Here is a 14,517-nt window from a genome sequence, read left to right as displayed (position 1 = left end):
AATCATAATTAGAGAACTGCAAAGTAATTTTTTCGCAACCCGAGCCCAAATTAAAAAAATTTTTTGTCCGAGCCCGACCTGAGCCTGAGCACACATTTTTTAATCCAACCCGAGCCCGACCCGAATAAAATTTTGCAATTTAAGTTTTAATATTATAATAACCAAAAAAAAATTTATGTGTATTTATTCAGTTCAGCCACCTTAAATAAAAGTTTATTTGACGGCCATAATCTATTCAAGATATATATTAAGTTGCATTTTATTAAATTTGTAAAAAATATTATAAAACGATTAATATACAAGCGAATTTAAAAATTATAACGATTATATAATACAATAAGCATCATTTATGCGAATATAGAAATGATATAAAAGTTAATAAATATATAAAAAATATAATGAACATATTATATTATATTGACTTCATCAATATCATTATCAAAATTAACACAAAGTGAATAATTATGATATATAAATAAAGAGGCGTCCAGTTTATCTGGCTTTAAACGAGTCCTTCTCTCCTCAAAGGCCCTACCAGCAGCTGAAAACGCCCTTTCACTGCTAGCCGCCTAAAATAATTTAATAAGATCATATTTTATGTATAAATATCTAACCTGTTGTTATTGAATTATATACATAAATAAATTTTCATATAATACAAATGACATAATTAAGTTTTTCTTTATTTTCATCATATATAAATGAAAATTTCTTCCATACATTGGATTTTCCATTAAGATTCTCTTTACTTCATACTCTTTTATCTTAATCTTTTCACCATTTTTTTTTAATTTTGCATCCATTGAGATATTTTTTTTAATATGGCTTTGTCTAAAATCTAAAAAAAATATTTAAAATGGCTTTAATCAATTAGACTGAAATAAACAGAGTTGGGCAGTACTGCGAATACTTGTATCTAAAGATACATGATACAAGATCCCTTTATATCTTGTACTCAGTATATTTTGACATTTTTAATAAGATACTGATATCTGTATCTAAGATCCTTAATTCTGAAAAGAATCTTGTATCTTTTTCATTTTCTTGACAAAAGATACAGATACAGATTTTTTTTAATATTCATGTTTTAAATTTTACATATCAGTATACATCTTATTTTCTTTGAGAATCTTGTATTAATTTCCTAATTTTTTTCTGCCATATTTTAAAATATTGACAACCAAAATTAGCTTTAAAATTTACAACTCATATTAAGGTAGATAGATAAAAAAATAAAATAATAATAATACCAAAACGAAATAAGTAAAGATTATATTTTATATATAAATGTAACTTAGAATATCATTACCATATTTATATAATATTTTTTAATTTCTAGGATGATTAACATTTATGGTGACAACCAAAATTAGCTTTAAAATTTACAACTCATATTAAGGTAGATAGATAAAAAAATAAAATAATAATAATACCAAAACGAAATAAGTAAAGATTATATTTTATATATAAATGTAACTTAGAATATCATTACCATATTTATATAATATTTTTTAATTTCTAGGATGATTAACATTTATGGTAGTGAAATTTAAATTAGAAATAAGTTCCCCTGAATCAAATCCCAATCTTAAATTTTATATGGAAATTTTTTAAAACAAATGTTAAAAAAGACAATGTATAATAGGCTAGATAAATAATGAATAAAACTTATCTTTAGTACATAAAATATGTCTTATCTTGTAATTCACGGGAAACACACAATTTAGTGATAAAATAGCTTGGTATCCGGTTGTTAGGTTTATAAAATAATAATGACATGACATGTTAATATGATTGACATTTTAATCCTAAAATGTGATAAATATTAAATAATATGATTTTATAATTAATATAAATTATACTGACTATTTAAGATATTAATATTATTATTTATTTTCGGGTCGGACAGCTTTTACAACCCGAACACGAGAAAAAATTTTTTTGATGTCCGGGGTCGGGCTGGGCTAAGGACAGCCCGTGCAGTTCTCTAATCATAATGTTAAAAATGCAATCAAAATCAGATTTTTATGGGCCGAGGTTTTTTGATCAGGCCGAGCCCAGGCCTATTTTTTTAAGCCAATGTCTGACTCATGGTTAATAATAAAAAAAATTCTAAAGCATTCTAGCTCATATTATTTTTGAAAAATTTTCCCCAAGTCTAACCTAATATAATTTATAAAAATATTTTTCAAACCCAGCCCAACCTATAAAAATTTTATAAAAAAAATTTTCCCAAGCCTGGCCTACCCATAGTAATTTTCAAAATTTTTTCCTAACCTGGGAGATAGGTAAATCTCTAAAAACCATATCTATATTTTATTCTATTTTAACCCAGCTCACCCCTACTTCAGACAAAGGCCAACCCATTAAGACTGAGAATGAATACTATTTTTGAATAAAAATATATTTAAGCTTTTACCTGAGGGCCATATAAATAATTGTGTTAAATATTACACCTATGCCCAATATTAAAAAAATTCACAAGCCAGGTCCATGCACTTGGAAAAATTTTCTCAAAAAGACCATAATAAATTTGATAAGAACTGAAATAAAATATATAAAAAGTCACAATGCATTTAAAAATTATGGAAGTTGCATGGGCTTTGGTTTTTGATCAGGTCTGGCCATGTCTCCAAAAGAAATTTTCAGCCCAATTTCTAACCCATATTTAAAATTAAAAAATTTCAGGAATCTAAGACTATATTAATTTTAAAAAATGTTTCCCAAGCTACTTCCAAGTCCATATTAATTATAAAAAATATTTCCCAAACCCAGGAAAACCCAGAATAATTTATTTTTTCCTTGGATTCAGAAAAATAGGTGTGATATAGGGGTTTATAAGAATTAAATCTGTCTATTATATATTTATTTTTTGCCATTTATATTATTGGGAAAATTTTTCAAAACTAGGATCAAATGAAGGGGAAATATCTGATTTACCTATCATTCTACTGGTTAGCTCCTGGTATTTATATGAATATGTTCATCCTTATTTAAATTTTAAACAAACCACCACCCTTCCAAATGATTTATTACTTAGTTACAAAATATAAATTTAAATTTAAGACATTGTTATTAAATTACAATAGAAAAAATAAAAAGATATTCGAAGTTAACAAATAATAGGAGGTTAACTTTAATCATAGTCAAATTATATATAAGTAAAACAAAAAAGTTATACATTTAATAAAAATGTTATAATAAGTTATGAAAAATATACATTCTACAATTAAATTATGAAGTTATTAGAGAATATACAAAACTATGGAATGCATGTAGAAAGACCAATTTCAGAAAAGATAAGAGAGATGCAAATATTTACTTATGCATAAAAATTACCTAATTAAGAGATATAAAGTTGTATAAAATTCAATGTGGAATATATCCTTCTTAAGGGTTTTAACATAAAACTCTCATCTGCAAGAATAAATTTTTAGATTATAAAATACAAATGAATAAAAATTTAATTTAAAAGACTTTTTAATTGTACACATAAATTAAAATTACTAAATATATACTTTATTAACATATTTTATAAAAATAATGGGAAATTTTAGAATAACCCCAAATAAATATAAATTTTTAAATAACACCTCATAAGATAGGAAAATTTTTGATTCATCCCTTCATCAAATAAAAGATAAATTCTGATTCCCCATATAATGGTTTAAATTTCAAATTATACATAAATTCAAGAATTAAAAAAGTATTTAAATAAATCTCGTACTTGAATTAGTTCTAATGATCCCTAAATATTTAGGAATAGGTATAATATTAGGTGTGTATTCAATTATCTTGTGCAGGAAAATAGTTTGAATTTTAAAGTAGCTAAAATTTGAATCGTATCTATTTGATTAATTTTGTCAAATTAAGAAAAAAAAAATATTTTACCAGATTAAAAAAAAACATTTGCCGCGATTCGAACCCAAGTCCTATAATCCATCTTGATTTGTAAGCAAAGTTCTTGCCCGATTGGGCCATAGGCACTTTTCAAATTTAACGAATTTTTGAATATATATTATAAAGTGTGATATGAAAAATGGGACATAAGAGCGTAACGCTATTTTTATGACAAGGCTTTTATATATATATAGATAAAATTATACAAAAATAATGTATTATAAGATAACATCTTTATTGTAACAATTTTTTATTTATTTTACAACAATTGATTTTCAAAATTTTGATCATAAGCGTTTAGTACTCAACACAGCTTTTGCCATGCTAAACACGTTCAATTGGCGCAAAGGATGGGAGAGTGGTGTTATATTTAATAATCAAAAATTTCAATTCGGGGAATTTATTAAAATATTTAAGGAAATATCTTTATTTTGAAAAAAGCTTGAAAGATCATCTTCACAGAGATCTTAATTCATTTCCTCATCAAAATTTTTTTTATCATTATCTGAAGATATTCTAGTGTGTGTGTTGGATAAAGGAATCAAGCCTGTTCTTTCTTTATCAATATCTTTTCTCAAACTGGAAATAAGTTTCAGCATTCTTCCTTTATTGACCTCTAATTTTATCCAGGGCCAATCCAATTTAAATAGTGGGTGAATTATTGCCGATAGTATATATTCATCATCATAGATGTGTTTGAATCTATTGAAATATGATAGTCAAAATATAAATTATAAGCAATATTTGAACTGTATACCTTTTATCTATGGCTTCCAGGATTGAATCAATAAACGGCTTACAAAACTTAAAATTATTTAAAACCTCCCAAATGCATATTTTCTTCTCTCTCTAAAATTGAAAGAGCCATAGCGAGTTATAGAAAGAATTCCATCTTGGTAAGGTTTAATCAAATATCTTCCCACTTTATCTTAAAAATGGCTGCTCAGTTAGAAGATTGCCCATGTTTATTTCACAAAAGCTTACATTTAGAAAATGTAATTTTTGAAATGGTTTTATTATGGACATCATTGAGTGCCTTTTCAGTGTCAATACTTGCAATAAGATTTTAAGTGTGTGCTGAACAGGAATGATGCTTAGGTAAGTATACAATACTATCATTAATATTTAGATATTCAAATAGATCAAATAATGGCATAGGAACATTTTCATCACCTGATTTCTCTCCTAGTTCATATACTCTAATAAATTTTTAATAAATATATTATATAATTTTTTTTTACTTGAAGGCTTTTAAATAATTTCTAGCATTATCGGTAATGCATTATGGTAAAAATTTCAAAGATTATTTTTGCTAGATAATCATATGTATGTTTTTGGTTTAGCCTTCTACAAGCTAAGCAGGCTGAAACCCTCTCAAGAGTGTCTGGGTGTAACCAGTGTGCCGTCATACTTAAATAAGAACTTTTTATAAAGACAATATTATCAATCTATAGATTATATATTTTTATATACCGATGATAAGCTGACCAAGAATCCACAGTTGTGCAGACAATTTTTGGGATACACATTAAATCCACTAATTTCTTTGTCATGTGTCATATGCTTTGTTAATTTTTAATATGAGAGTAGGCCTTGACATCACATTTTTATATGGCTGCAATTTTTTTTTTGTCTTTGACATAGATGGATTCTGCATCTCAATGAGTGTGTGTTGATTGGTTACAATTTTTTTTACATCTTGACAGAATAGAGCACTCTTTGAGACCTTAAATTAAATGATTTGCAGACCTTTTCCATGTGAATTACACTTTAGATTCCCTGCCTAATATCAAAACAAATTTTTTTTTATATTTTATTACCTTACATATTAATACCTGCACTAAAGAAAGGTCATTTTCAACTTTAAAAAGGTTAAATAACCAAATCTATCTCAGAGTTCTCACTTTTTAAATTCAAATAATTAAATTACAATAAGATTAGAATATTTTTAGTATTAAAATTTTTATATGCAAAACTTAATTATAATAAATTCTTAGTCTAGTCATAATATTTATGTTTTTTATAAAGATATTACATTTGCAATAAAAGTTATTTATATTTTGATAATATACTCATTTGTATTAGTTATAAATATAATTGTTAAATTATATATTTTTTTTAAATACCATTATAAGTAACAAGGATACTTAAATTTTATTGTAATCTTATTTTTTAAAAAATATTTATATAATAATCTGTATAAAATTTATACATTTCAAATTTATTTTATTGTGTACTTTCATTAAAATAAATACATGGTTAAATAATAAGATGCTATATATATAGTATTTTAATAATAAAATCTATAATAAATTAAATAAATTTTTTTAAGATCATTTCATGATTAAGTTTTTATATGTTTAATTATATATTAATTCATTCTTTACCTTCAAATGTTTTTTTAAGTTTGAGCTACTTGACGTTGGCGTTGGGACATAATTTACATTTACAAAGTGTAGATTTGGTACCATTAATTTTCTTAATTGGTTTAAAATAATAAAGGGAAGGGTTTTCATCTGAAGAAGTAAGTACTATGGACATAATATTCTTTTAAAATAAATGATAAATTAATTAATAATATCATTATTTTACTTTGAATATTAATTTCGACTGATAATTTAACAACGAGAATTTAAAAAAAATGTTGGAAGGGGTTTATATGAATTAAAACTCGGCTTAAATTATTAATATTAAAAAATATAAAATAAATGAAAGTAATTTTATAATACAATAAAATATGTTTTTCTTTTTATTGATATTTTAAGAAAAAATATAAAGTAACGTTTTGCGTTACCGTTACTCAAAAAAAAGAAACGCGTTACTCGTTACCTTTAGATGAAGGTAACGAATGGCGTTCCATTTCTTCAAAAAAATTAGTTACTTTTTTAACGTTACTTCACAGCACTATTAATAGCTTTTATCAGAAGAAACAACTCTTTACCCATAGCCATTTAGCCCCAAGAATATTATTAGATAATCATATAAAATAAATTTAATAATTTATATTTGATAGCTTAGAATTAATATTATAATCGCGCAACAAATTGTTTGATGTTTTTTTAGTATGAAGAATTATCTTCTTAGACCTTGTCTTAAAACGGCAATTTTGAGAAGTAGGGACCTTATTTTTAAAGTGTTCCTTTATTATAATCCTTGCTATTTTGGTTATCTTCCATTATATGAATAGTTCCCGTTAAAATCATGCAAGTTTTGAGATTTACATAAATTTTCTAAGATTATTGTTTGACTAAGGGGTGTTGTTAAGCTTGATTTTTAAAATTATCCCAATATTTTAACCAAAAATATATTACGCAAACCCGGAAATTTTGCCCATAGATGGCAGAAAGATTTGGACATTAATTAACGAAATCTCGAGGCTTACATAATATTTTTTATTTAAAATATTGGGTTAGCCGTTATTAAAAATCGAGTCGTTTAGCATCACTAGATTAAGGTTTAAAATTTCTATCCCTTTTTAAGACATAAATTCACATAGTATATATTAGTAATTATAATATTTATTTTTTATGGTTTGTATTTTTGGTTTTTTGACATTAAAACGCTTTTTATTATAAAGTTTAAAATTGTAACTCATTAGGCATTAGTAAAAAAATTATTCTAAAGAAAATTTAATAAAATCCCCATTTAAGCATTATGAAATTTTTCGATATTTGTTTTTAAGCAATTTGTGAAACCTTAGATAAAAGCTACTAAAAAGCCTTCATAATCTTATATTAAATAGATATTTACTAAATGAGTCATTCCACAAATCAACCAATCTTTCAGATGACCATCTTAAAAATGTTTGTTATAAAATCAAAATTTTAGAGCGTAGCAAAATGGTTGATTAAGAATATATCCAAGATATTATATGAGCCTGGAGGTTTTTCTCATAGATAGCAGAAAGGGTTGGACCTCTATTAAACAATCTCGAGGCTTGCATAATATTATTTTGGCTAAAATCATAATTGGACTTCATTTAAAAATCGACCAAAATTTGGCCGTTTTGTTAGCTCATCTGAATCCAAAAATATTTACCTCAAATTTCATTAATTGTTTTTAAAAAATACTTAGAATTACATGATTTTATAGCCCTTAAAATTTTACTTTTTTGGAAAATATTAAAAATTCCAATTGTTTTCTTATTTCAGTTAAAGATAAAAATTTGAGAAGGGATTTTTTGGGTTGATATTGCCCAGAAATTTCTATTACCTTTATATTTGACTATTTAATTAAACAAATCAATAGCTTTTTTTCTTTTTTAATTTTATTTAAATTGATTTATGTTATAAATAAAAAATATAATATTGATGGCGTTATATCTAAGAATCTTTATAATAAAGTTTTATAAATTACTTTACATCCCGACCATCTCAGATTTTGCTAAAATTTGGTATATAAGTAGAGGTCTGCAAAATTTACGAATCCAAAATATTAGCCCCTTAACTACTAAAACTGGAGATATAGGGTCACAAAATGTCTCTGCTTGGTCATTCTGAAAAAATCATTTTATAAAATTGGGATAACTTTAATATCCTTTTATGGAACTAAGTAAACTCTTCCACATATTTCGAATAAAAAATTTTTTTAATTTATAAATTTTTTTAAAATTGCGCTCAAAAATTTGTTACTATTTTTTTTACATTATAGGTTAATATAAATATTTTTTCCAATTCAGATATTTTATAAAGTGTAAGGGTGTACCGATGCCATTTTATATCGGATCCGATTCGATCCGATATTAAATTGATATCGGTCGACTAACGATCCGATATCATATATAATTTTGTATTCTGTAAAAATACCAATGGTTTAATTTTTATTAGTATAACATCTATAATTTAAGTACACCATAACTTATGTCATTTAAACATATTATATTGATCAGTTATAGTTTATATTCAATTACAATTCTAAAAGTATATTCACTTATTTATATATGTATAATAAGTAGTAAACATATATATTATGAAATTTGAAATAAATATTTAAGTTAATATATCGAAGATTTCTTTTTAGAAATACCAAAATTTTTAATTTATCAAAGGTCAGTCTGCGGAGATGGGGACTGTCAATTTCACTAAAAACAGATTCTGAAGAGATTATCGCACACTTATAAGAATGCGCAATATGGCAGAATGTTAATTAATTAATTATTATTATTATTAAAAAATTAAACATAAAAATGAATTTCGATTTTATTTATAAGATAACTTTTTTATAATATTTTATTTTTGTTAAAAACGCATTTTTTATCGGATCGGAAAATTTTATAATATTTGCCAATAACCATATATCGGCCCGATCCGATAAAAAATATCGATACATCCCTAGCAGGGTTTCGAACCGTTTAGTATGACGGTTCGGTTCGTTCCGGTTTTTAGTTTAAAATTTTATAAAGGTTTTGTTCCATTTCGGTTTTTAAAAAAAATCATATCGGTTCGGTTTATAATTTATAACGATTCTTTTCGGTTTGTTCCGGTTTTTATAAATTTAATTTTAAAAAAAATTAATCATTAACCATGTATATATTAATTTTAGAGAAAAATCTTTTTAGTTTATAATTTCTTATTTAATTTATCCATGAATCTAATAGATATTTTTATTAAATTTAGGAAATATAAATTAGACAAATTAGTTTTTTTTTATTTTATAAATAAATAAATAAAAATAAACATGCGTAAATACAATAATGAATAAAATAATATGTATACTATACTATTTAGGTTTAAAAAGAGAATTCGCGGATAACTAAAATATTTTATAATATTTCTGGATTTAATTTAGTTCTCTGGGCAGAGAGTACAAACTTAAGGCTTGAAAATGCTCTTTCTACGGAGACCTGCGTAGCTGGAATAGCACAGTTATAGCTAACTTATAAAGTTCTGGCATACTATTCTTTACATTTTCCCAATAATTAAAAAGATTAGTATCTTTTTCTAATCTCTCTATATTATCAAATGACCGAATTATATATTCTATTTCTATACATTTATTATAATTTTCGATACCCTGAGAATTATTCTTATTAAGACTTTCATGCGACTTTAATAAATCTTCAAAATCATCATCTAAATTATCCTTCGAATACGAACACGTAGGCATAGTATTTAGAATTTCAATATTCTGATTATTTAGATTTTGTATCAAGTTCCAAGTTTTACAAAAATGTTTTCTGGCGATCTCTCTTTCTTCAAAAGTTAAAAATACATTATATCTAGGGTCGAGATAAATAGCAGAGCAAAAAACTTCATTTTTGAAATTTATTTCTCGTGCTTTCATCGTAGAAACTAAAAGTCTGGCAAATGGAGTGTCTACTTTACTCGTTTGCATGAGACATTTGATCCACGCAGCATAAAAATGGCCCATTGTCAATTGTTCACTTTGTAAATATTTTGTCAAAACATAAGCTGGAGGATATAAAGCTTTTAATATGTCACTAATTATTTTCCATTCATTTTCTGATAAACATTTTTCGCGATCGCTTTGGAGCGATATTTCTTGGCAAAAGCTTTTTAACTCTAGTTATCTCTCCAATATTAAATAGATAGAGTTCCATCTTGTGCAACAATCTATTAGTGGTTTTTTTCAAATTTAATTTTGAGATAATAGCCATTGTTGTAAAATTTCTTATTTTTTTGCAGATGTTTCTTGCTTTATTTATAATGACAATTTCATTTGAATTTTTAATGCAATCATTAATTGAAATGTATGTGAAGCACATCTAATACCTATTAATATGGATCTGGCATTTGGTGCAAGATTAATATTTTCAATATTAAAAAGTTCTTTATTTTCATCATGAATTATATCATTATTATTTAAATCGTCATTATATATATCATTATTATTTAAATCATCATTACATCTTCTTCATCGTGTAGTATTAATAGCTAATTAACTTAATCATATTTGCTGCATTATCGGTGGTTATTGTGTAAATCTGCTCAATTTTTATTTCATATTCTTTTAGAACATCTAGAATAATTTTTTTAAGATATTCTGATGTGTGTCGTTCTTTAATCACTTTCATGCATAGAGTCCTTAATTTTATTTTTCCGTTATTTATAAATTGAATATTGATCCCCAATATGGACCTATCATATCTAGTTGCTATATCTAATTTTAACGAATTAAGTTTTTGATATACTTCAGGAAAATTAAAATTTTAAATTTAGGTTAATAATTTAAAATTAATTATTTTTAAAACCGATTTATAACGGTTCGGTTCGCTCTTTTAATATTTTCTTCATAACGGTTCGGTTAAGGTTACGGTTCAGAAAATCATAACGGTTCATTCCGGTTTTGCGGTTCCTAGTAAAGATTATCAAGAAACATTTATATAAAATTTTCAGTGGTAAAAAAAGTTAAGTAAAATAAATGCTTAAAATAAAAATACCGCTTGATGGCGTTATAAGTCATACATTTTTTATATTCCATAATATAATATTTGTTTGAATAAAATAGCAATTTGTCACAAAATAAATTTGCGTTAGATAGAGCTAGTAATTTTAAATCGCATCTTCATTTTTGTAAAATATGTCGGTAGATTTTTTTATTTATTCGATAATAAAGAGGTCAAAAAATTGACGACAGTTAGACAGGTATTGAAGGATAAAAGGAATTAGAAGGTCCATTAGGGTGTAAATATATTACCTTTACCTCATCAGCACTAATAATCGCTAGAATATAGGCCATTCATTATCATAAAAGGATATTTCATACCCTTTTATATCATTGGTTGATATCTCGCCTATTCGATTTTGAATATTTTGTTATTAGTGCTGATGAGGTCACAGCATTCTTTTACCCACACATGACATCAAATAATAACGATAGTGGATTCATAACAGACAGACTAACCTACAAATTATGGACTCTGGAGTTTTAGTAATAAGCACAAGTTAGAATTCGACAAAGATATGAGCCAAATGCTTATTAAAATATCTAATAATTATGATATCCGTATGGGCTGCTTGTTTACATATCGCCCTGGAACATCATATTGGCTATACTCAGTGAATTTTTTTTATTTTAATACTATTATTTAAATAAAAGTTTCAGTAAAATTGGCTGACTTAATAAATTTAATAAAATTTTATTACATAAATGCCATTATAAGGGGTGGAAATTGGAAACACTTCTCGATTTATACAAAACCATAAACGTATCCAAAGCTGTCATATTTTGTAACACTAAAAACAAAGTTGACTATCTTTTGTCGAACCTCTTACAGAAAGATTTTGTTGTATCCGCCATGGTATTTATATAATATATTATACATACTAAAAACTATTTTATTATTTAAAATGTTCTCAGTTAGAGGTCTGCATTTGGTCGGTTTTTATTAGTATGTGGGTTAAATTTTTTTAGCAAAATGAACAAAATAAGCATATTTATTCAATTTTTTTTATTTCATAATTTTGCATGCAAATTAAACAATTATAAAAGGTGGATGGATAGGTTAAACAATTTATTTAAGATAAATGGGATGATTGGTGCATTAATATTTTCAAAAAACCATAGGCCATATTTTTAGGGTAACACTCGCCCATTGTAAATCTCTATTCTCTATATTTTGCATGTTCTAAAATTGTTTGTAATGATTAACTCCTTAAGTTTAATTTAATATTACTGACATCTTTTTAAGATTTCTTATCCTTTAACAGACTAGATGCAAAATCGCAAGTAGTGTAGCATAGGGGCTTAGTTAACTTCCATTTTAAAACTAGTTACATCTCACTCATATTTATATATTAAGCCCATACCAACTTCTCGGGCCAGATAGTACCGAATTTTAAAAATTTAGAGCTGATTCACCAATACTGAATAAAATAAATAAAACTAAATGTTATTGCAATAAATAGCACTCAAACATGGATCAAAAAGGGCGGGACAAAATTATGCGAGAATTTCGAACTGGATCAAGTCGTATTTTACTATGTACAGATTTGATATCGCGAGGAATAGACGTTCAACAGGTCTCGCTCGTCATTAATTACGACCTGCCAGCTAACAAGGAGATTTATATTCACAGGTAAAACCATTAATATCTTTTGATTGAATTTTTATTATTAACATTTTTTAGATCCATTAATATCAGTTTTATAATATGAATCTATTTTGATTAAATTTATATTATGAACATCTGTACAGACATTTTTTTACAATAAACAGAAAGTCTATATTTCTATGCTTATATTTTTCCATTTTTTTATTATACAAATAATGAAGATTTTTTATTTATTTAACAATCTTATTAATTAAATGGCTCGATTTGAGCCTATTTTTAAAAATATAGCAAGAAAGATATTGCCTATTTAGGGTTGCATAATATTTTTCTGATTAAACATTGAGTTAGCCATTTTTAAAAATTGGCTCAAATCAAGCCGTTTAATAACACTAAATCTTATATTAGCCCATTCAATAATAAATAAAATCAGATATTGACTAATGATTAAGCTTAGATATTATATTATTTTTTAACCTTTTATTTGCTGGATTATTATAGGATAGGGAGAAGTGGCAGATTTGGCAGAAAAGGAGTGGCTATTAATCTTGTTAGCTCCTATGATATGCCACACATGCTAGAGATCGAGACTTATTACCACACGAAAATTGTCGAATTACCCAATAATATTAGTGATATTCTTTAATTACTTTATCTTTAAGTTACGCAAGAGAAACAAGGTGGCTTCTAAATAAATTATTTATCCTACACACTTATTTTAATAAATACCTTTTGCATCCACTAAAAAACATATTTTAAACTCTCCAGCCCTAACCATCTAATTATATATACTCGAAGATCTAGACAATATAACTATAATAATAATAGCATTACTTCTTGCTTGTACATAAAATATGAAGAGCCCTTAAACATTTTAAATAATTTTTTACTATAATTGAACTTTTTTTAAAAACTTATTTACTTTAATATTTATAAATGTCCAGATTTTGTAAATTTTTGATTTCAATGAACAATCATCATCGAGCTTGTAAAATTATTCTAATGTTATTTTATTTTTAACGTGATATTTATTTCGTATATGTAATAGATCATCTATCTGACTCTTGATTACTTTTCTCGAGGATCTAACAATTTTATCAATTATATTTATCTCTTTTTTGTATGAAGTGATATTTCATTGTAATAAACGAATTTCATAATTATAATATTTAATTCTAACATTAAATTTATCATTATAATATTTAATTCTAACATTAAATTTATCATTATAATGAATTTTTTTTTATCATACAATAAATATTTTAATTTTATTTGTGTTTTTATACAGTGCACATATCATGAATAGGTTGAATTTAAAAAAACAGTATACAAAGTGAAAATATATAATGTACCAACATAACCTTTTTAGCTGATACCCAAACCGATACTAACTTAGTATCAGACAAAAAATTAAAATAAAAAATATATAATCATATCGAATCGTTTTATTATAGAGAACAGTACCTCCATATTAGCAAAGGGAGAAGTAAGATTATTGGTTCCCTTTCTGGCAGGATTAGTGTTGTTAAACGGCTCATTTTTAGCCGATTTTTAAAAACAGCTAACTCAATATTTTAGCCAGAAAAATATTGCCTTAACCTCGAGAT

At 25.3% G+C, this 14,517-nt stretch overlaps 1 protein-coding gene across 1 annotated transcript in view; it reads left to right on the top strand.

The window, feature by feature from the left end:
• LOC135931838 (uncharacterized) overlaps positions 1 to 13,982 on the top strand; it is a 34,782-nt gene extending 20,800 nt beyond the window's left edge. The window contains exons 8-10 of the mRNA XM_065469144.1: positions 12,023 to 12,160; positions 12,768 to 12,937; positions 13,412 to 13,982. Of these exons, the coding sequence (XP_065325216.1) occupies positions 12,023 to 12,160; positions 12,768 to 12,937; positions 13,412 to 13,556 (453 nt within the window). The 3' untranslated portion in view covers positions 13,557 to 13,982. The remainder of the gene's footprint in view (positions 1 to 12,022; positions 12,161 to 12,767; positions 12,938 to 13,411) is intronic.
• The last annotated feature ends 535 nt before the right edge of the window (positions 13,983 to 14,517 follow it).

This window comes from Gordionus sp. m RMFG-2023, chromosome 1, assembly GCF_954871325.1.
Source record: "Gordionus sp. m RMFG-2023 chromosome 1, tfGorSpeb1-WG-v2, whole genome shotgun sequence".
NCBI classification, from domain to species: domain Eukaryota; kingdom Metazoa; phylum Nematomorpha; class Gordioida; order Chordodea; family Parachordodidae; genus Gordionus; species Gordionus sp. m RMFG-2023.
This window is presented reverse-complemented; position numbering and strand designations above follow the sequence as displayed.